General features: G+C 47.9%; 1 protein-coding gene across 1 annotated transcript in view; it reads right to left on the reverse strand.

The window, feature by feature from the left end:
• Positions 1 to 22,723, reverse strand: part of fam184ab (family with sequence similarity 184 member Ab) — a gene marked incomplete at both ends in the record, with an annotated part of 110,256 nt that overhangs the window by 21,991 nt on the left and 65,542 nt on the right. Inside the window, 8 exon segments of the mRNA XM_080550424.1 lie at positions 3,441 to 3,568; positions 4,161 to 4,314; positions 6,953 to 7,165; positions 8,141 to 8,291; positions 8,805 to 8,926; positions 9,709 to 9,870; positions 10,558 to 10,680; positions 21,955 to 22,140. Coding sequence (XP_080406550.1) covers positions 3,441 to 3,568; positions 4,161 to 4,314; positions 6,953 to 7,165; positions 8,141 to 8,291; positions 8,805 to 8,926; positions 9,709 to 9,870; positions 10,558 to 10,680; positions 21,955 to 22,140 — 1,239 coding nt within the window.

Below are 22,723 nucleotides of genomic sequence, written 5' to 3' on the forward strand. Positions count from 1 at the left end.
ATGCGCAAGGTAAATAACATGTATTATTATTATTATTATTAATCATAGAGATCAATAAGCCTCTGGACCATAAACATATGATCTTTCATTACCAAATGTGCTTGTCACTATTTGTCTTCACTTTCTGGTAGTTTTCATCTGTTTATCTTATGATTAGATTGTTCATGTCAATAAAGCCAATTGAAGGGAGAAAAAGAGAGAAAAAGAGAGAGAGAGAGAGAGATGCTGCTGCTGCCATTGGTCTAAACCTCGCCCACAGCAACCCAGAGAGAGAGAACAACTGATTGATTATCATGATTGATTACTGATTAGAAAACGTCGAAACAGATTACGTCTGGAGTCATGGATCAGCAGAAAGCCCCCCCTGCAGACATCACCTCTCCATCTGCTCATTCATCTGGCCAGATTACAGCAAATCACTGCTGCGTCCTGCCGCTGTGAGATATAGTCCTCCTCTGCGGATGCAAGACCATTAGCATCAAGCTCAGTGATTCATTGAGCATGTGTGTGTGTGTGTGTGTGTATGTGTGTGTTTAATTAAAGCTCTCTCTTATGGACAGACACACACACACACACACACACACACAAAGGAGACGTGAAGGTGAATCCAGGAGCCAATCAGAAAGCTGGCTTCCACAGGTCCGCAGCGTCCAAGCTGATCACAAATCTCCTCACCACGAACACACACACAACCACACATACCCACACACACACACACACATACCCACCCACACACACATACCCACCCACCCACCCACCGATGGCGATGGGGTTCAAAGGAAGAAACAACACACACACACACACACACACACACACACACACACACACACACACACACACACTCTGGCTCTTTGATTAAGGCGTTAATGTTTCCATGTTTACAGATCAGAGCGTGGTTGTGGTTGTTGTTGTTGATGAGGGGCGGAGGAACACACAGGTAGCCTCCGGTCTGGGATTAGCATCACACGCTCATTAAGGATGAATGTGTGGACGCTCTTAAAGGATTAGCGCTGACGAGACTCTTGCTTATCACAGGGGATAGCACGTAGCATAGCACATAACATAGCATGTAGCGTAGCACATAGCATAGCATGTAGCATAGCGCATAGCATGTAGCATAGCACATAGCATAGCATGTAGTATAGCACATAGTATAGCAGGTAGCATAGCACCTAGTATAGCACCTAGTATAGCATGTAGCATAGCAGGTAGCATAGCACGTAGTATAGGCCATAGCGTAGTACAGTTGTGAGGCTGACAGATGTTGTGAGGGAGCTGTTCTGGCCTACCACAACATTCCACCCTGACCCCCCTATGACCCCTCCAAGCTGGTCACCAAACTCAGTGACCTTGGCATCAGTCTCCCTCTGCCACTGGGCCCTGGACGTCCTGACCAACCCTGGACGTCCTGATCAACAGACACCTCAGTTTGTTAAGCTTGACAACCACACCACCCTGATCCTGACCCCTGACCCTGAACACCGGCGTGCCACAGCGCTGCGTGCTGAGCCCTCTACCTCTACTCTCCCTTCACTCACGACTGCGTGCCGATGCATGGCTCTAACACCACCAAGTTGGCAGACGACACCACGGTGGTAGGGAGGAGGTTCAACAACCTGGCCCTCTCTTGGACCCTCAGCTCCTCCGCCCTGGTCAAAGAGGCACAGCACCATGGCCTGGGGTGGTCCAGTGGTCTAGCACCCTGGCCTGGGGTGGTCCAGTGGTCTAGCACCATGGCCTTGGGTGGTCCAGTGGTCTAGCACCATGGCCTGGGGTGGTCCAGTGGTCTAGCACCATGGCCTGGGGTGGTCCAGTGGTCTAGCACCATGGCCTAGGGTGGTCCAGTGGTCTAGCACCGCGGTCTACAGTGTGCACACATATGCCCATGTCGGCATGGGTTCGAATCCGGCCCATGCCCTGCTGACATGCCCTCTCTCCCTTCTTTCCTTACTTTCCTGTCTGTTTGCACTGTATCTGTCCAATAAAATGAAAAATATGAGTGGGACTGCCCCACTCTGCCCCACGTCTATACTTCCTGAGGAGACTGAAGAAAGCCAAGCTGTCTCCCAGGATTCTGGCCAACTTCTACCGGTGCACCACCGAGAGCATCCTGACCAACAGACCATAACAGTGTGGTATGGCAGCTGCTCTGTCTCTGACCGGAAAGCCCTGCAACGGGAGGTGAAAACCGCCCAGTACATCACCCGTGCCCAGCTCCCTGCCATCTAGGACCCCCAGGAGAGGCGGAAAAGCCACAACACTGTACTTCATTATTTCATAATAACAATCATAACATATCATATTGATATTGTACACATCATACTCACATATATTCACTTCATATTCATTGTTTGATACTAACTGTAATACCTATACTGTAATGTTTGCACAATACCACTATTTGTTTGCACTTTCTGGTTAGATGCTAAACTACATTTCGTTTTCTTACTTGTACCCTGTACAATGACAATGAAGTTGAATCTAATTTAAAAGAAAAGGCTGTGTGTGTGTGTGTGTGTGTGTGTGTGTGTGTGGAAGAGAGGGAGAGAACAGGCTTAGGGCAAGGTTGAAACGCCAGGAAGTGTGGTAGTCCTGTGAATGTAATGTCTGAGGTAGTGTGTGTGTGTTTCCTGAATAAGCATGAGAACACAAGGTCAGACATGGCCCACGGAAACAGACAGGCGCACGCACACACACACACACACACACACACACACACACACACACACACACACACACACACACACACACACACACACACACACATGCACACGCAGCCATTAGCTACAAGCTGTCTGTGTGTGTGTGTGTGTGTGTATGTGTCCATGTCTGTGTGTGTGTGTGTGTGTGCGTGCGCGCGCATGTCTGAGTGTGTGTGTGTGTGTGTGTGCATGTCTGTGTGTGTGTGAGTGTGTGGGTGTGTGGGTTTGTGTGTGTGTGTGTGTGTGTGTGCTGGTTAAAGGTGAGCGTCAGGTGACTCCACAGCTCTGACATGAGTACACATGAGACACACAAGTGTTGTGTGTGTGTGTGTGTGTGCCTGTAGAGGGCACCTGCTGCGTTATCCAACCTGCTGTAACCTTGGCAACGCAGGGGGGGTGTCCCTCCTCCCTAAGGCCCAGGTAAGGACCCGCCCCCTCCTCCTCCCTAAGGCCCAGGTAAGGACCCTCTCCTCCCTAATGCCCAGGTAAGGACCCCCCCCACCCCTCCTCCCTAAGGCCCAGGTAAGGACCCTCTCCTCCCTAATGCCCAGGTAAGGACCCCCCCCACCCCTCCTCCCTAAGGCCCAGGTAAGGACCCCCCCCACCCCTCCTCCCTAAGGCCCAGGTAAGGACCCGCCCCCTCCTCCTTCCTAAGGCCCAGGTAAGGACCCCCCCCCTCCTCCCTAAGGCCCAGGTAAGGACCCCCCCCTCCTCCCTAAGGCCCAGGTAAGGACCCACCTGGATGCGGCGGTGCTCCAGGGCGTCCTCCAGCTCCTGCTGGGCCGTGGACGTCTCCTGGTGGTGGGTCTGACGGAGGTGCTCGATGGCCGACGCATGGAGATGGTTCAGCTCTGACCTCAGAGAGGCTGGGGGGGTGGGAGAAGGGGGAGGGGAGAGGGGAGAGAGAGAGAGAGAGAGAGTGTCTTTAGTGATGATAGGTCATGCAGGCTAATTTAATCCCATTCATCATATAGCAGAACTACACCTGTCTCTAACAGGCCTTGATGGAACGTTCCAGAATCAGAGAGAGACAGACAGAGATAGAGAGAGAGATAGAGAGATAGAGATGAAAATAATAATAATAACTTTTATTTGTATAGCACTTTTCCTGCAAACGTTGCAGCTCAAAGTGCTCCAATAATTATATAATCATAATTAAATGATTTAGTCATTTAAAGTAAATATTAAAAAGATGGGTTTTTAGTCTTGACTTGAACATATTTGCTGAGGTTGCATCCCTAATGTAAACTGGCAGTGCATTCCACAATTTGGGTGCATAAAATGAGAATGCAGCCAATGTACACTAACAACAAGTGTGCTGTTAAGATTGGCAGTGTGCATGCGTGTGTGTGTGTGTGTGTGTGTGTGTGTGTGTGTGTGTGTGTGTGTGTGTGTGCGTGCGTGCGTGTGTGTGCATGTGCGTGTGTGTGTGTGTGTGTGTGTGTGTGTGTGCGTTACCCAGCATGGCCTTGCCCTCATCCTCCAGTTCAAAGCGCAGCGTCTGCAGCTCCTGTTCTGACTGCTGTCTGAGCGTGTCGATGCTGTGTCTGTGCTGCTCCCGCAGTGACTGCAGCTCCACATGATGCTGCGCCCGCAGACGCTCTTCCAGGCCCTGCAAACACACACACACACACACACACACACACACACACACACACACACACACACACACACACACACACACACACACACACACACACACACACACACACACACACACACACACACACACACACACACACACACACACACACACACACACACACACACACACACACACACACACACACACACACACACAAACACACCCAGAGAACATAGTAAAGACAGACTGGCACGATTACTACTGAATATGTTCCTGAGGACAGCATAGTCCCAGTAATGTCCAGTAATGTCCCAGTAAAGTCCAGTAATGTCCCAGCAATGTCCAGTAATGTCCCAGTAAAGTCCAGTAATGTCCCAGTAATGTCCAGTAATGTCCCAGTAAAGTCCAGTAATGTCCCAGTAATGTCCAGTAATGTCCCAGTAAAGTCCAGTAATGTCCCAGTAAAGTCCAGTAATGTCCCAGTAAAGTCCAGTAATGTCCAGTAATGTCCCAGTAAAGTCCAGTAATGTCCCAGTGAAGTCCAGTAAAGTCCAGTAATGTCCAGTAATGTCCAGTAATGTCCCAGTAAAGTCCAGTAATGTCCAGTAATGTCCAGTAATGTCCAGTAATGTCCCAGTAAAGTTCAGTAATGTCCAGTAATGTCCGGTAATGTCCAGTAATGTCCAGTAATGTCCAGTAATGTCCCAGTAATGTTCCAGTAAAGGCGTGCATGCGGCACAGATTTTTAATAACTTTATTAGTCTCAGGGTGACGCCTGCTGTCACGGCAACAGATGACATCAGACAATGTGAGCCTCAGCCGCGGGCGAGGTGAGTCAGAGAAGAGACAGTTTGTCGCTGACGCCTCGCTTAAGCTAACACAATCTGGTTAGCGCTCGAAGTACCTTAAATCTGTCTGAAACCAACGATAGATCCTAATATGTGTCAGACAACCCACGTTTGTCTGTCTGTCTGCCTGTCTGTCTGTCTGTCTGTGTCTGCCTGTCTGATGGTCTGTCTGCCTGTCTGCCTTCATGTCTGTCTGTCTGTCTGTCTGTCTTCCTGTCTGTCTGTCTGTCTGTCTGCCTGCCTGTCTGCCTACCCGTCTGTCTGCCTTCGTGTCTGCCTGCTTGCCTACCTGTCTGACTGTCTGTCTGTCTGCCTTCCTGTCTGTCTGTCTGTCTGCCTACCTGGCTGTCTGCCTTCCTGTCTGCCTGTCTGTCTGCCTAGCTGTCTGTCTGTCTGACTGTCTGTCTGCATTCCTGTCTGTCTGTCTGCCTACCTGGCAGTCTGTCTGCCTGTCTGTCTGTTTGTCTGCCTGTCTGTCTCTCTCTCTGTCTGTCTTTCTGTCTGTCTGCCTTCCTGTCTGTCTGCCTGTCTGTATGTCTACCTGTCTGTCTTTCTGTCTGCCTGCCCGTCTGTATGCCTTCCTGTCTGTCTGCCTGTCTGTCTTCCTGTCTGTCTGCCTTCCTGTGTCTGTCTGCCTACCTGTCTGTCTGTTTGTCTGTCTGTCAGTCTGCCTACCCCTCTGTCTGTCTGCCTACCTGTCTGTCTGCATGCCTGCCTGCCTGCCTGTATATCTGCCTACCTGTCTGTTCTGTCTGTATGCCTACCTGTCTGTCTGTCTGCCTGTCTGCCTGCCTACCTGTCTACCTGCCCGTCTATCTGTCTGTATGCCTACCTGTCTGTCTGTCTGCCTACTTGTCTGTCTGCCTACCTGTTTGTCTGTCTGGGAGGCAAGGTGAATGTTGTCATGTTTATCTTCATGACTGTGTCATACCGCAAACCTGACAAACTCACATTGGAAACAGCTGTCCTGTTTTTTTTTATTATTATTGATATACCATGAACATTTTTAAGCCGCTTTTAAGCATAGAGAGAGAGAGACAGAGAGAGAGAGAGAGAGAGAGAGAGAGAGAGAGAGAGAGAGAGAGAGAGAGAGAGAGAGGGAGAGGAAGAGGGGGGGAGAGGGAGAGAGAGAGAGAAGAGTTATTTTCTACTCTCTCCCTCCCTCCGTCCCTCAACTGCACATCTTTCCTGGTTAGTCTCTGAAAGCTAGAAGCTGCTTTTGTGATGCGGTGAGTTGTATTATATTGTGGAGGAGAGCAGAGCTTCTGGAGGTCGGCCACTCCAGAGGTCTCTGACTTATTAAACAGCAGTGAATAAATCAGCAGAACAGTAGCAGCAGTCAGCCAAGCATGAACCCCACCGCCCCGCCATGTCGCCTGGGAAGACATATATCACCTGGCTGGCAAGGTGATCTCTCTCTCTCTCTCTCTCACTCTCTCTCTCTCTCACTCTCTGCTTCATTACTCTCTCTCTGTCTCTCACAGTCTAGAGAGAGTGTGTGTGCGTGTGGGCATGTGTGTGTATGTGTGTGTGTGTGTGTGTGTGTGTGTGCGCGTGTGTGTGTGCATGTGTGTGCGTGTGTGCGTGTGTGTGTGCGTGCGTGTGTGTGTGTGTGTGTGTGTCTCTGTGTGTGCATGTGCGTGTGTCTCTGTGCGTGTGTGTGTGCGTGCGTGCACGTGTGCGTCTCTGTGTGTGTGTGTGTGTGTGTGTGTGTGTGTGTGCGTGCTTGTGTGAGTGTGTGCATGCGTGCATCTGTGTGAGTGTGTGTGTCTCTGTGTGTGTGTGTCTCTGTGTGTGAGTGTGCGTGTCTCACCCACCTTCAGGTGGTGCTGCCGTTGGTCCTCCAGGTCCTGCATGGCGCAGCCGTGGGCGTCCTGCAGCCTCTGCTCCCTGCGCTGCTGCTCCTGCTGCACCTCCTGCAGCTGCAGACTCAGGTGCTCCCTCTCCTGGCCAAACTGCTGCTGCAGCTGCTGCAGCGATGCCTGCGACTGGGACAGCTGCATCTCCAGGCTCTGCTTCAGCAGGGAGATCTGGAGGGAGAGAGGGGAGGGAGAGGGGGGAGGGAGAGAGAGAGGGAGGGAGAGAGGGAGGGAGAGAGGGGGGAGGGAGGGAGAGAAGAGAAGGGGGGGGGGTTGTGAGGGTGAGAGACAGAGGGAAAGGGAGGAGAGGATGGGGGAGAAATGAAAGAGAGAGAGAGAGAGAGGGAGGAGAGGATGGGGTGAGAGATGAAAGAGAGAGAGGGAGGAGATGATGGGGGTAGAGATTAGATACAGTGTTGTACAGTAGACCAGCTTCAATGACGATCCTGACAACTGTTTCATCATCTTCTCACACACACAGACACACACACCCACACACCCACACACCCACACACACAGTGTCATGCTACATTAGTATCAGTGAAGCTCATTAGAGGATCCAGCCTGTTACTACCCAGTATTATTACACTGAATAATGAGACGGAGAGTGTGTGTGTGTGTGTGTGTGTGTGTGTGTGTGTGTGAGAGAGGGTCCGTGCGTGCACGTAATAATTATAATAGTAATAATAGATTTAATTTAAAAGCACCTTTCTCAAACTCAAGGACACTGAACAGAAAACAGAGAATAAAACAAAAACAAAAACAGAACAAAAATACTAAATATACAGTGGGGGAAATAAGTATTTTATCTCCTGCCGATTTTGTTTGCCCACTGACAAAGAAATTAACGGTCTATAATTTTAATGGTAGGTTTATTTTAACAGTGAGAGACAGAATATCAAAAAGAAATCCAGAAAAACACATTATATAAAAGTTAGAAATTGATTTGCATTTGATCGAGGGAAATAAGTATTTCACCCCCTAGCAAAACATGACTTAGAACCCTTGTTGGCAGGCACAGAGGTGAGAGGTCAGACGTTTCTTGTAGTTGGTCACCAGGTTGGTCAACATCTCCGGAGGTCGTCTACCCTGCGTTGCTGTGTGTGTGTGTAACCATGGAGACCATGGGGGGGCGGAGCCTCTCACCTGCTCCAGGAGGTCGTCCACCCTGCGCTGCCAGGTGTCACGGGCGGTGCTAAACTCCGCCTCCTTGCTGTGGGCTAGCTGGATTAGCCCCGCCCCCCGCGCCTCCTCGTGCTCCTGCCTCAGCTCCTCACGCAGCTTCTTACACTCCTGCCTGGACACACACACACAAACACACACACCACATATGAATATCACAATGGAATCATGTACAAATAAAAACAGGTAATATTATTTTAAATAATACAGTGAGTGTGAGTGAGAGAAGAGAGAGCGGGAGGGGGAGGGGGAGGGAGAGGGAGAGAGGAGGAGGGAGAGAGGGATAGAGAGGTCAATAAAGAGAAAGAAAGAGAGAGAATTAGTTTGTTCTGTTTACATATTTGATGAACACAAATCTGTTTGTACAACACTGCCTGTTAGACTGGCATTAGAAAGAGAGGGATAGATAGAGAGAGAAAGAGAGAGAAAGAGAGAAAGAGAGAGAGAGAGAGAGAGAGAGAGAGAGAGAGAGAGAGAGAGAGGAGAAGAGAGATACCTACATAGAGAGAGAGAGAGAGAGGGGAAGAGAGATACCTACATAGAGAGAGAGAGAGAGAGAGAGGGGAAGAGAGATACCGCCCCCCCCCCCCCCCCCCACACACACACACACACACACACACACACACACCTTAGCGTCTCGGTCCACTTCAGCTCCAGCTCCAACGCCATCTTGTCCATCTTGAGTTTCTCTTCTTCTTTGGTGGTGATGAGTTTGGCATCATGCTGCCGCTTCTGAGCCTCCATCTCTCCCTGGGGGGGGGGGGGGGGGGGGGGTTATTAAGTCAGATAGACAGACGGACAGAGAGACAGAGGGACAGACAGAGAGACAGACAGATGGGCAGACAGACAGAGAGACAGACAGAGAGACAGAGAGACAGACAGACAGAAAGACAAACAGACAGACAGACAGACAGACAGGCAGACAGAGAGAATGACAGAGAGACAGACAGACGGACAGACAGAGAGACAGACGGGCAGACAGAGAGACGGACAGACGGACAGACAGACAGAGAGAGAGATAGACAGACAGACAGACAGAGAGAGAGAGACAGACAGACAGAGAGAGACAGACAGACACAAACAGATGGACAGACAGACAGACTCCTGTCCTACACACGCACGCACGCACGCACGCACGCACGCACGCACGCACGCACGCACGCACGCACGCACACACACACACACACACACACACACACACACACACACACACACACACACACACACACACACCACACACACTCCCCTGACATTCAGAGGGCCTGTTTTATGCAGGATCAGAATGAAGAGAGAGAGTGTGATCTGTGGGTGGCAGGGTCAAGGGCCTGTTGTCAGTCTAAGAGGAGGCAGTAATGAAGTGTCAGTGACACCATCTGGAGACATACATAATTCAACACAGGCTGATCCAGGGCAGTGTGTGTGTGTTTGTGTGTGGGTGTGTGTGTGTGTGTGTACCTGCAGGGAGGTGAGCAGTGTCTCAGCCTGCTGGTGTGTGTGTGTTTGTGTGTGTGTGTGTGTGTGTGTGTGTGTACCTGCAGGGAGGTGAGCAGGTTGCTGGTCTCTCTCAGCCTCGCCCGCGTGGCGTCCAGCTCCTCCAGCAGGCCGTCCTGCGCCTCCTTCAGCGAGGAGACGAGCTCCTCCGAGGAGCCCAGCCCCTCCTCTCCCTCCTTCACCTTCTCCTGCAGACGGCACACCTGGGGGGGGGGAGCGGGGAGGAAGGGAGGGAGGGAGAGAGAGAGAGAGAGGGATTAAGCAAACCCAAGCTAAGCACCCGATAATAGAATCCGAGGCTAAACAGGAGTGAGTCATACAGTGATGCTGCGTATGACTCACTGCTGAGAGAGACTCTGAGAAAGACATCGGGGGGGTAGTGGTGGCCTGGTGATCAGAGGGTCATAGGTTCAAATCCCACCTGGGAACACCACCACCAGTGAGCCCTTGAGTAAGACACTCAGCCCTGAGTTACTCCAGGGAGAGATTGTCCCTGTCATCTCTGATTGTAAGTCGCTTTGGATAAAAGCGTCTGCTAGAAGGTGTAAATGTAAATGTGATGTAAACATCATAACGTTGCCTCTCTGTGATGACTCATATCAAGGAACTGGCATCTCGACAAGCCGGGAATCTGCATTTCAAATCAGCTGAGACAGACGGTTTCTTTCTGCATATCGAATCACGTGAAAAAATAAAATAAAATCACAGACAAACAGGAAATCATAGATACACAGGAAATCACAGATACACAGGAAATCACAGACAAAGAGGAAATCACAGACATACAGGAAATCACAGACACACAGGAAATCACAGACACACAGGAAATCACAGACACACAGGAAATGGAGGAGTTTGAAAAGGAGACGTCGGATTGGCCGGTTCCTCACCTCCTGAGTGGCGGCGTCGAGCCGGGCGGTTAGCTCCTCCCTCAGGCCGTCCAGTTGCTGGCGGAGGCGGGTCTTCTGCTCCTCCAATGAGAGACGTTCTCTCTCAAACTGCTGCTCCATCTCCTGTCGGGACCAATCAGCATTTGTATTCCAGATTACTCTTGATGAATGGTTCAGAAAATGAAATGTCCAGATGATGGCTGTGATACTGGTGGATGTGGAAGGAAATCAAAAGCCAGTTAAAGGGAATGGCTACTTCATTCAACTAACGTGAAATCATTGTAAGAAGGTGTTGTAATGTGAGCAAAGAGCTGTGGTTTGGAAAAGGACACGCTTAGTGTCTACATCACTACTGCTAGTATCTACATCGCTACTACTACTACATCATACTACTACATGATTTGTATGTAATTAGGAGTACTTTGGATGAGCTGCAATTTACGAACAGCCCCTTTAGATCGGCCTCTTACTCGATTGGATGAGTTTTTCAAGGTCTGGACATGAAACCTCTCATTCTTGTTACGTTTTTCAGGTGATAGTAGGCTGATTTATTTATTGAGTTTATGTGGCTGTTGAAGTATAGATCGGAGTCTAGAATTACACCAAGATTTCGGACCTGTTTTTTTGTTTGGAGAGAGAGAGAGAGAATCACTGACTTTCGATATTTTGTCAGGTGCACCGAACACAATTATCTCTGTTTTGTCCTTGTCCTAGTTGGAAGAAGTTTTGTGTCATCCAGGTGTTTACTTGTTGCAATAAAAGAGGTCGTCAATGGGACTATAGTCGTTCGGTGAGAGGGCTATGTAGATGTTAGTGTCATCCGCATAGTTGTGGTAGGCAATTTTGTTCTTTTTTATGATGTGTCCCAATGGAAGCATGTAGAGATTGAATAGGAGGGGGCCAAGGATTGTCATTTTAATTTTGTCAGACACAAAGTTGCCAATGGAGACATAGTAGCTTCTGTTCTGTAGGTAGGATCTAAATCAGTTTAGGGCAGTGCCCGAAAGTCCTACCCAGGTTTTTAGTCTATCTATTAGAATGTTGTGTTCTACAGTGTCAAAGGAAGCGCTAAGGTCTAGTAGTACCAAAAAAATTACTTTTCTGGAGTCAGTATTTACACAAATGTCATTAAGTACCTTAATAAGGGCTGTTTCAGTGCTATGTAGGTGAAATCATTTTGGGTTACCGTATTTTCCGCACTATAAGGCGCACTTAAAAGCCTTTAATTTCCCCAAAAAACGACAGTGCGCCTTATAACCCTTATACATGGATCAATTGGTTAATTGGTTGATCCATACTGGTTGTACACGGCGCTCAAGGCGCTCTGTCAAAATGTTTCAGTACGACTGGTAAACTACAAAGCCGCACCGCTTGCAGCATTACGGTAATCAGTAAACACCGGTACTGATGTGCTTACTCACAGTCCCACACCACTTGTGTGTGTATAAAGACCCCAAGTAAAGAAGACTAAACAGAGTTTGCGAGGGAACAAAGCGAGATGGCCACAGTTAGATCAGTTAGAGGACAAACTCGAACAGTGGGTTGTTGAACAGAGAGCAGCAAGTAGAAGCATCTCTACAGTCACTATTCGAATGAAGGCAACAGCGCTAGCACGGGACATGAACATCGATGAATTTCGAGGCGGTCCTTCTTGGTGCTTTCAACTTGAAGTTTTAAAGTACCCACTCGATATAATAAACAACAGTTTAACGATCACTAAACACTTATAATTTGTGGATTGGATTCATTATTCTCGTTTGCCGGAGGCTACCGGTAAGGGAGGGTTGACTTGTAAACATACTCTCGTTTTAGCTCGTGTTCAAAAGCAAGAACTGTGTGTTCATCTTGCTATGTAACACATAACTACTCTATAGTAGTGATGGCGAGATGAAGCCGACGCTTCGGAGCGTGTATCGAGTAACAGAGGCAGATTTTTGTGAAGCGCGTACCGAGGCGTGTGTTGATGACGTACGATTCGGGAAGTGGCTCGGATTTGGCTCCTCCTCCTCCTCCTCGTCATCACAACCCCCCATATCAGAAGCTTCGCAGCCTGTGACTCAAGGTAATGTATACTGGATACATTCTAATTGTCTTATTGTATATATTCACTGACACTGACAGCCTGTTTGTCTGTTTTAGGTAACAAACTGTGGCGTCGTTTAGACACCACAGTCCTGCAGGCGAGGACCCAAAATGTAACTGCAGATGCAACAGTGGAGGTCCATACCTACCTGGCTGAACCAAACATCGAAAGGATGCAGAACCCCCTACAGTATTGGGAAGAACACAAACATGTGTATCCTAATTTGTATAAACTTGCCGTTAATTATCTATGTACCCCAGCTTCATCTGTGCCCTGTGAAAGGATATTTTCAAAAGCAGGTGAAATCGTCTAAAAAAAAAGAAACCGCCTGAAGCCCAGCACTGTGGGGAAATTGTTATTTTTAAATAAAAATTAATAAAATGTTGTTGTTCCTAGTAACACAAGCACATTTATTCAATTCAAAGCTTCACACACCAAATCCACGGTGTCATTATCACTCTGCCTGCTATACATTTATTGTCCACTTGATGGTGCAGTAGAGCAAATGAAGCAACATGAAGCTTCGGTCCAAGTGTGACGCAATTTGATGGAAAGCTTCAACAGTTCAAGAAGCTTCATCTCGCCATCACTACTCTATAGCTCGTGGTCGCAGCTATTGTGAATTGCTATTCACGCGAGTCAGCTGTGAATCACCGCAGGTCCTTGACGCTTGTTGCAAAAATGGATGACGAACGCCTGATACTTGAGGTGGAAAAATATATATTTTTGACAGTGGAGCAGGTAGAACGTTGACGGTGACAACGCTCAGGTGGAGCATGGACAACGGGAAATTGACACAACACCGATGGAGAGGTGACGCAACGCAGTAGGTGGAGCTTGGGCGTAACGCAACCCCAGTCAAACGTTTGACTGCAGTATCTTCTATTCTATGCGCCTTATAATCCGGTGCGCCCTGTATATGAAAACAGTTCTAAAATAGGCCATTCATTGAAGGTGCGCCTTATAATCCGGTGCGCCTTATAGTGCGGAAAATACGGTATATAAGTGCTAAGTTGATCGTGGGCAACTATTTCAAAACGTATAGGTTTGATATGGGTCTGTAGTTGTTTAGTACAAATGGGTCTAGGCCGTTCTTTTTTAGTAAAGGCTTGATAACTGCAGTTTTCAGGATTTCATCGCTAATAGTGCTACTGCTACATCACTAATGCTAGTGTCTACATCACCACTGCTAGTATCTACTAATGAATAAGACTCTGACTCTGACAGTCATTAGTACTAATAATAGTATCAGACCACTAGTACTAAATACACTGGGGTGGCTGTGGCACAGGAGGTAGAGATGGCGTCTAATGATTCTGCGGTTCTGTGGTTCGATCCTCAGCTGGCCACGTGTCGAGGTGTCCTTGGGCAAGACACTGAACACCAAATTGCCCCCAATGACCGGGCCGGTGCCTTGCATGGTAGCTTGCCGCCATTGGTGTGTGAATGTGTGTGTGAATGTGTGGGTGAATGAGAGGCCATTGTAAAGCGCTTTGGAATAAGGCGCTATATAAGTGCAGTCCATTTACCATTCCATCTACACTCAGTACTAAAGGGTATCTCAGTGCAGTCCACTATGAGTCGAGTGCTTTTAACCCAGTTGTGGATGATACACATACCATCTCCCCGCTGGCCTTCACCATGGCCATGGAGGTCATTATTCGGGCCTCTCGATGGGTGGTTGGCGGACAGCGAATAAGACCTGGGCTGAGGCTGCCGCCGATCAGAGCCTACATGGATGACCTCACAACACTCACCACGACCAAGGCTTGCACAGTACGGCTACTAGGAAAGCTCCAGGAAAACATTGAGTTGGCTCGCATGAAGATCAAGCCGAGCAAGTCCAGAAGCATCTCCATTGTCAAGGGGAAGCTGTCAGACCACCGCTTCCACATTGGCAAAGAACCCATTCCAACGGTCTCCGAGAAGCCTGTGAAGAGCCTAGGCCGTTGGTATGATGCCTCCCTCAAAGATAAAGAGCAAGTAGAGCAGCTCAGGAAGGAGGTAGCCAGCGGCCTGGAGAACATCGACAGAACCCTGCTTCCTGGCAAGCTGAAGCTCTGGTGCATGCAGTATGGACTACTTCCACGTCTCCTGTGGCCACTAACCCTCTATGAAGTTCCTCTCTCAAAGGTGGAAAAGCTGGAGAGACTGGTCAACTCATATGCAAGGAAGTGGCTTGGCCTTCCCAGGTGCCTCAGCAGCATTGGGCTCTACGGCAAAGGGATGTTACACCTGCCCATTTCCAGTCTGACAGAGGAGTACAAGTGTGCCAAAGTCAGACTGGAGATGATGCTTCTGGATTCGAATGATCCATTTGTAGCCCAAGCTGCCCCCATCCTGGCCACTGGGAGGAAGTGGACCCCATTGGCTGCAACTGAGCAGGCAAAGGCAGCACTCAGACACAGGGACATTGTGGGCCGAGTGCAGGAGGGGAGGAGTGGTCTTGGCCTCGGGATTAGTACACCGGCCTGGAGCAAGGCCAATCCATCTCAGAGACGCAAGCTGGTGGTCCAGGAGGTACGTCGGGAAGAGGAAGCAGGAAGGCGCGCACAAGCTGTGGCGCAGGCAAAGCAAGGGCAGTGGATGGCATGGGAAGGAGTGGAAAAGAGGAAGATCTCCTGGAAAGATCTGTGGGAGATGGAGGCATTCAGAGCGAGCTTCACCATCAGGGCTGCCTACGATGTCCTGCCTTCTCCTGCAAACCTAAGCCAGTGGTATGGCGAAGACCCCACGTGCCCTCTATGTCAAAGTCCAGCAACACTGAAGCACATCTTAGTGGGATGCAAGACCAGCCTCACCCAAGGCCGTTACACCTGGCGGCACGACCAGGTGCTAAGGTGTCTTGCAGCAGTGCTGGAAAGTCAACGGACAAGTGTGAACGCCCTTCCTCCCCCATCATCCCGGTGGCAGCCAGCACCATTTGTTCGGGAGGGCGAGGGTCAAGCCAGCCTCACCACCATAAGACCAGACACTGGGCAGCTGGGCAGAGCACGGGACTGGAAGCTGCTGGCAGACTTGGACAAGAAACTCTGCTTCCCAGCTGAGATCGCAGCCACCAACCTGCGACCAGACCTTGTGCTGTGGTCAGCCTCGCTCAAGCTCGTTTACATCATCGAGCTCACTGTGCCCTGGGAGGGTGCAGTGGAGGAGGCCTACGAGCGGAAGAGGCTGAGGTACACTGAACTCGCAGCAGATGCCCAACAACAAGGCTGGACAGCGAAGGTACGCCCAGTGGAAGTAGGCTGCAGAGGGTTCGTAGCCACCTCAACATCCAGGCTACTCAGGGAGATGGGAGTGCGAGGGAAGACCCACCGGCAGGCAATCAAGGACCTCTCCAGGGCTGCTGAAAAGGGGAGCCAGTGGCTGTGGATGAAGAGAAAGGACTTGACCCGGGCGTTCAAATGAGCTGATCGCATCTAGGGAGTGAACCTGGGACGCTGGGATTCACTGCTGAACCCTCTGGAGGTGTCGTGGGCTTATCAGCGAAACATTCATGAAGGAGGGCGCCCACTTGACAACCCAAAGGATGCCATCGCTCATTTGAACACCACAGAGTCTCATCGGTGCCTTAAGTATGTATGTATCGAGGGATATCAACATCTAGTCCTACATAACAGATCTGACTCTGACAGTCATTAGTACTAATAATAGTATCAGACCACTAGTACTAAATACACTGGGGTGGCTGTGGCACAGGAGGTAGAGATGGCGTCTAATGATTCTGCGGTTCTGTGGTTCGATCCTCAGCTGGCCACGTGTCGAGGTGTCCTTGGGCAAGACACTGAACACCAAATTGCCCCCAATGACCGGGCCGGTGCCTTGCATGGTAGCTTGCCGCCATTGGTGTGTGAATGTGTGTGTGAATGTGTGGGTGAATGAGAGGCCATTGTAAAGCGCTTTGGAATAAGGCGCTATATAAGTGCAGTCCATTTACCATTCCATCTACACTCAGTACTAAAGGGTATCTCAGTGCAGTCCACTATGAGTCGAGTGCTTTTAACCCAGTTGTGGATGATACACATACCATAGCCATTGCTTTACTACATTTCGTTGTCTCAGTACTTGTACCGGCTGCAATGACAATAAATCTGAATCTAATCTAATCTAATCTAATCTAATCTAATCTAATGATGGGGATGGCTCCACACTCCACCCACAGCCTCCATACTGCCTCTCAAGTCTGTTATTAAACTGCTTCATGCTCCCTCCGTAACTGAGGTTTATGCTTTCCAAATGCTAGAAATTACTAAAATACACAGATCATAGAATATGCAAGGAAGGGACAGGGGGGGACAGCCTGGGGTGAGGGAGGCCTGACAACGCTGCACCAAGAACATGATCAGTGAATCATTTATACTTTCCCCTTATTCGGGGCCACAGTGTGTGTGTTTGTGTGTGTGTGTGTGTGTGTGTGTGTGTGTGTGTGAGTGTGTGGCCTGGGGGGGGCTGCCTAAAATAGGATGTCAGATGCGCTGCCTCATCTAGATGCTCTTTTCAGACTTTGTGACTCACTGCCGAGAACACACACACACACACACCTCAACAGACCTAATCTCCCAACAACAGTCTCCTACGGTGCAGCCTGAGGATAATCTCTGATGTCATCAGCATCCTTCTGGAACCACGAGGAACACGACCAATACACCTGCAGCTGTGTGTGTGTGTGTGTGTGTGTGTGTGTGTGTGTACGACTACAGGTCAGACTAGGGCTGTGTGTGTGTGTGCGTGTGAGACTACAGTTTAGACTAGGGCTGTGTGTGTGTGTGTGTGTGTGTGTGTATGTGTGTGTGTGTGTGTGTGTGTGTGTGTGTGTGTGTGTACAATATATACTAAGTACAAGTACTTACATTTGGGTACTTGCCGATACCGAGTACCGATACGAGTACTTAACAGTGGTGGGCCATCAGGGCCAGCAAGGCCTTCCTTCTCTGCTGGCCTAAACATCATCAGAATATACATTTAATTTTGATATATTCTTTCCACAAATATGTATTAAATTATTCCCCATAGTCTATTCTCTTCATTTCATAGCTTTCCTCTTGGTTGCGCTGCTCCCAGCCTCAGATTGAGATTTGGAGAGCTGGCCTTTATGTCATATTTCATATTTCAGCCATAACGTGTTGCCAGGGTCCAAGAAATTTGCCCTTAGGCCTGCAGAATCAACAGTGCGGCGCCTGTAGCTTAAAGTGAACGGAAACAAAACTGTGGCATTAACCAATCAGATTTCTAGTTGGCGACATCGGGCCCGCTAGCAGCCGTACGATAATGTCAGCAAGTGCATGTCTTTTGATTGGATACGCACTATTGAGAGGCAGAGCTATGCAGAGCTAGCAAACTGAACTTGAACAGATAATTTGTGTAGATTTCTACAAGCTGTTTTTTCAACCCACAATGGCTGAAGGAGGAGAAGAGATCGATTTGGTCGCAGATATAATTAACACCATTTTCAAGATGAACTTTTCAAGAAAAGCTGGACATCGTGAGAAGAGAACAGCCAACCCTGACGCTAACGAGGCTATCACAGCCGGGAAAAGGGTTTGTCGGCCACTTTCAAATCACTGCTTTCAGCATTAGCCTCCATGTCCAGTGTTTCCCCTACCATTGCCTTGGGCGGGCCGCCCAAGAAAGAGAAATGATTACGGACGTAGACACCAAACATCTGACAAGCAAGCTAAAATATCTGCGTTTTTTAAACGCACCCAACCCGAATCTGGCGAGTGGCAAGCCCATGGGCTCGTTGGTAACATTAGTCTGCCAGTAGTCTCGCATAGCCAGACCTATCTCCACACTTCGCTTTGCGCTGTGCCGTCGCTGGAGAATAATACAAGTTTTTGCGCGAGTGTGCGTGAGTGTGTGCGCGCGACGTGAGACAGTTTTTGCCAGGTGAGATGTCTGCAGATGGAAAGCAAGCAAGTTGAAACGTTAGCAAATATAATTGCTGAGTGTTCTGACAGAGAAAGTTGTTTAAAATTGGTCGTTATTATTGTGACTAGATAGTGTCTGACTAATAGTGCCATGGTGTAAATAGTGTCAAAGAAGCTAGCTAGCTAGCTCAGAGGTGATGAGATGAGCTAGTTTGCTTGCACACTTGCCAGCTAAAGAGCTAACTGGATGCACTTTATTATTTTACTTAAAGTAGACATATTCTTATTCTGCTAGAATTGGGCTTTATGGTAATACCATAATGGCATATTTACAGTACATGGACAGTGGATTGAAGCATTGGAAATGTCTGTTTTTTTATTTAATTTTTTCAGGTGAGAGAGTAATGTCAAAATGACATTATCTGACTCCATTGCTTACAGCAATCTAATATTCAATTATAATTAGGTTATAAATTGATATGGATAAATGTATACCTCTTATTAGATTATACATACGGTTGTTATGTTTGCCTTTTGGTTGACAGCAAAAGAGGGAGAGAGGAGGATAGAGGGAGAGAAGGAGAGTGAGCAGGATGGTGTCAGCACACCAGAGAGAGAGACAGCAAGAACCAGGTGAGAAAGGGTCCATGCCACCCCCCCAAGGCAGCAAACCTAGGGGAAACACTGATGTCTATAGAAAAGGACTTATTGGTGGAACTGAAACGCACATAAACTGTACAACAGAGTAATTGAAGTCTTCTTCAGGAAAGAAAGGAGGATGGATTTTGTGTTCAAATAATCAGTTGTTTTGGTGAGTACAAAGCATTTTTTTTTCTGCAAGAGATGTGTGTGGCGCACTGGCTCAGCTGTGCTTTTAATCACTTCCCGGGGTGCTATCGTCGAAAACGACACACCCCCGTGACCATATGAACATGGGCAAGATAACCAGCCTTGAATGGACTCGATACGGTTCTCCTATCGAGATCGACAGACCGAGAAGCAAAATAACTGACGCTTTTGTTTTCATGCAATGAATTTAATACACCCAGACGAGGTGATACGCTTAGCGGGAGAGAGAGACGCTATAATAACAATGGCAACGCCCGGTTATACTGCGTTTCTGTCTAAATGTATAGTTTCTAGAGCCCTGGCGTTATAATGATGGTATTAAGAGGTGGAATAATTCAGGTAGGACATCACTGAAGACCTAGGTGTGAAATGCACGGCCCGCCACTGGTACTTAATAATACCATTACAGTTCTGACAATGACACTGTAAACATGTTTTATTTTCATCAGCTGTTCCTCACTTTCTGACTGTAACAAATTAATCATGTGACAGGGTCTGGTGTGATTATGAAAGTGCAGATTGTAAGCTTTAAAATGATGTGTCATACATTGAAATCTGTAGTTGAGGAAGATACACTTATTTGAATGTTGGTACCCCTTAAACCAAATACCAGAGAAACTCGCTCTGAATCAAAACACGCAAAACAGCAGCTAGTAGCTAGCAAGGAACATCGCTATGAACATCTAACTGCATGTTTAGCACATCACAACACACTGACAGAACATCTACATGCTAAAAACACATAACTACACACAATTAGATGATCACACAAATTAGTGTATTTAGTGATCCTAAACTCTTAAACTTTCCTAAACACTTAAACAAAAAAACACTTGAAAAAAAAAGAAAACAATAATAAAAAAAAACTGCTGACATTGCTCCTCCTAACCCTAACCCTGCCTGCTACGAGAGGTTACGCTACATTGCTCCTCCTCTGCCTAACGCGGATGTATTGAGTAGTTTTACGAGTACGAGTACATGAGCACAGTATCGGGTATTCGGTGTGCACCTGACAAAAGATCGAAAGTCAGTGCAAAACTTGATTCTCTCTCTCTTCAAACTAAAAAACAGGTCAGAAATCTTGGTGTAATTCTAGACTCAGATCTAAACTTCAACAGCCACATTAACTCGATAACTAAGGGTGTGTTCTCACTAGAACATTTGCTTCACTTGGAAGTTTAGGAGTTTAGGATAAAATTTGCTTTGCTCTGCGTCGTTTGGAGCTGTGAGAACGCGCATTCGAAGTCGCTCCCGGAGCAAACATCCGACGGATGCTCTGCTTGAAAAGGGTGGTTTCGCTCCGGTTAGAAACGACGCATCGAGGCTGTCCATAGGAAAACAACAGCGCATGCGTGTTGATCTGGATAAGAGCGGGACGAACGGGCAATTTTAAATTTTTCGGACCAATAAACTACCACGTCTGTTGCTTCGATTGCGTATGTTACTTCGTTTACATAAAGGGCTGTAAGAATGCAAATCAGAGAAATAATTTATGCAACAGCGTTGCAAACTCATCCACTTGCTCCGGATCATGATTCAGACTTTGATGTGAGAACATGACCTAAATCAGCCTACTATCACCTGAAAAACATAACAAGAATAAGAGGTTTCATGTCCAAGCAAGACCGTGAAAAACTCATCCACGCATTTGTTTCGAGTAGACTTGATTATTGTAATGGTCTACTAACAGGCCTATCTAAAGGAGCTGTTCATAAACTGCAGCTCGGGGCGCTTAGGTGGCGTAGCGGGTTAAGCGTCGACCATGTAACCGCAGGGTCCCCGGTTCGAATCCGGCCGGGGACATATCCTGCATGTCATCCCTCCTCTCTCTCTCACCCATCCTTCCTGTCTAATTCTCCACTTTATCTATCAATAAAAAATGAAAAATATGAGTGGGACTGCCCCACTCAGAAAAAAATAAAAAATAAATTGCAGCTCATCCAAAATGCCGCTGCTAGGGTCCTAACAAAAACAAAGTAATTTGAACACATTACACCAATCCTGAGATCCCTGCACTGGCTACCTCTGTCTCTCAGAGAATTGAATTCAAAATCCTCCTAATTACGTACAAATCACAAAATGGTCTTGGACCAAAATACATATCAGATCTCCTCCCACCCTATCTTCCCACAAGGCCCCTAAGGTCAGCTGAGACTAATCAGCTAATCATTCCAAGAGTAAAAACAAAACAGTGTGCAGCAGCTTTCAGTCACGCTGCCGCATGCTCCTGGAACAAACTCCCTGAAGAAATCAAACAGGCCCAAACCCTTAAAATATTTCAATCTAAGATAAAAACCATGTTTTGCAGCAGTTATGATTAAACACAAACACTTCTATCAATGTCTTTTTTCCATTAACTATTGTCTTATTAAATGTTTTATCTATTTACTTCTTATATTTGCTTTTATTCATTGTAATTGTTATTTTCTTACTATGCTGCTCTTGCTGTATTTTTAAATAATGTATGTAAAGCACTTTGAATTGCCCCTGTTGTATGAAATGTGCTATACAAATAAACTTGCCTTGCCTTGCCTTGCCTACGAGTGCAAGTACGGTACATCCCTTATATATAACGTGTGTGTGTGTGTGTGTACTCACGGCTAGGAGCCTGGTCTTCTCCCGCAGGGCGCAGGTGTGTGTGTTGTCCAGGGTGAGGCGGTGTTTCCTGGCCTGCTCCTCCAGGGCGCGGGCCCGCCCCTCCCTCTGTAGCTCCGCCTCCTCCTCGCACCTCACACGCATCACCGCCACCTCCCTCTCACACACCGCCTTCTCCTCCCGCAGAGTCTGCACACACACTCGCACGCACATAGACACACACACACACACACACACACACACACGCACAGGCACACACACACGCACAGGCACACACACACGCACAGGCACACACACACACACACACACACACACACACACGCACATCAGTACTATGTTTGGGTTCACAGTAAAGCATCACATTAAAGAACTCTAACATGTGTGACAGCAGTTGGTGAAAGCAGGAAAAAGTCGGCAACCAATCGAAATGTTCAGACTTTTATTCTGAAAAATGTAAATGAATCTCAACGTTGTTGAAAATCAATGACACCCTCGCTAGTCAAGCCAAAACACTGCAATGGAATGGATTGGGTGAGTAGTCATCTGCTACATGTAGATCAGCTCCTTTTCTTGCCGAAAAATCTTTCTTCTTACCATCTCCAAAAAGTGAGAAAGCAGTCATGAAGAAGCAGTCATGAAGAAGCAGTCATGAAGAAGCAGTCATGAAGAAGCAGTCATGAAGAAGCAGTCATGAAGGGCTTTAGTTTCATGGACTTTACGGTTTACAATGTACAATGTTTTATTGTTCCCCAAAATACCCTCATCTATTGCA

This window comes from Nansenia antarctica (assembly GCF_963989245.1).
Source record: "Nansenia antarctica genome assembly, chromosome: 1".
In the NCBI taxonomy this organism is placed as follows: domain Eukaryota; kingdom Metazoa; phylum Chordata; class Actinopteri; order Argentiniformes; family Microstomatidae; genus Nansenia; species Nansenia antarctica.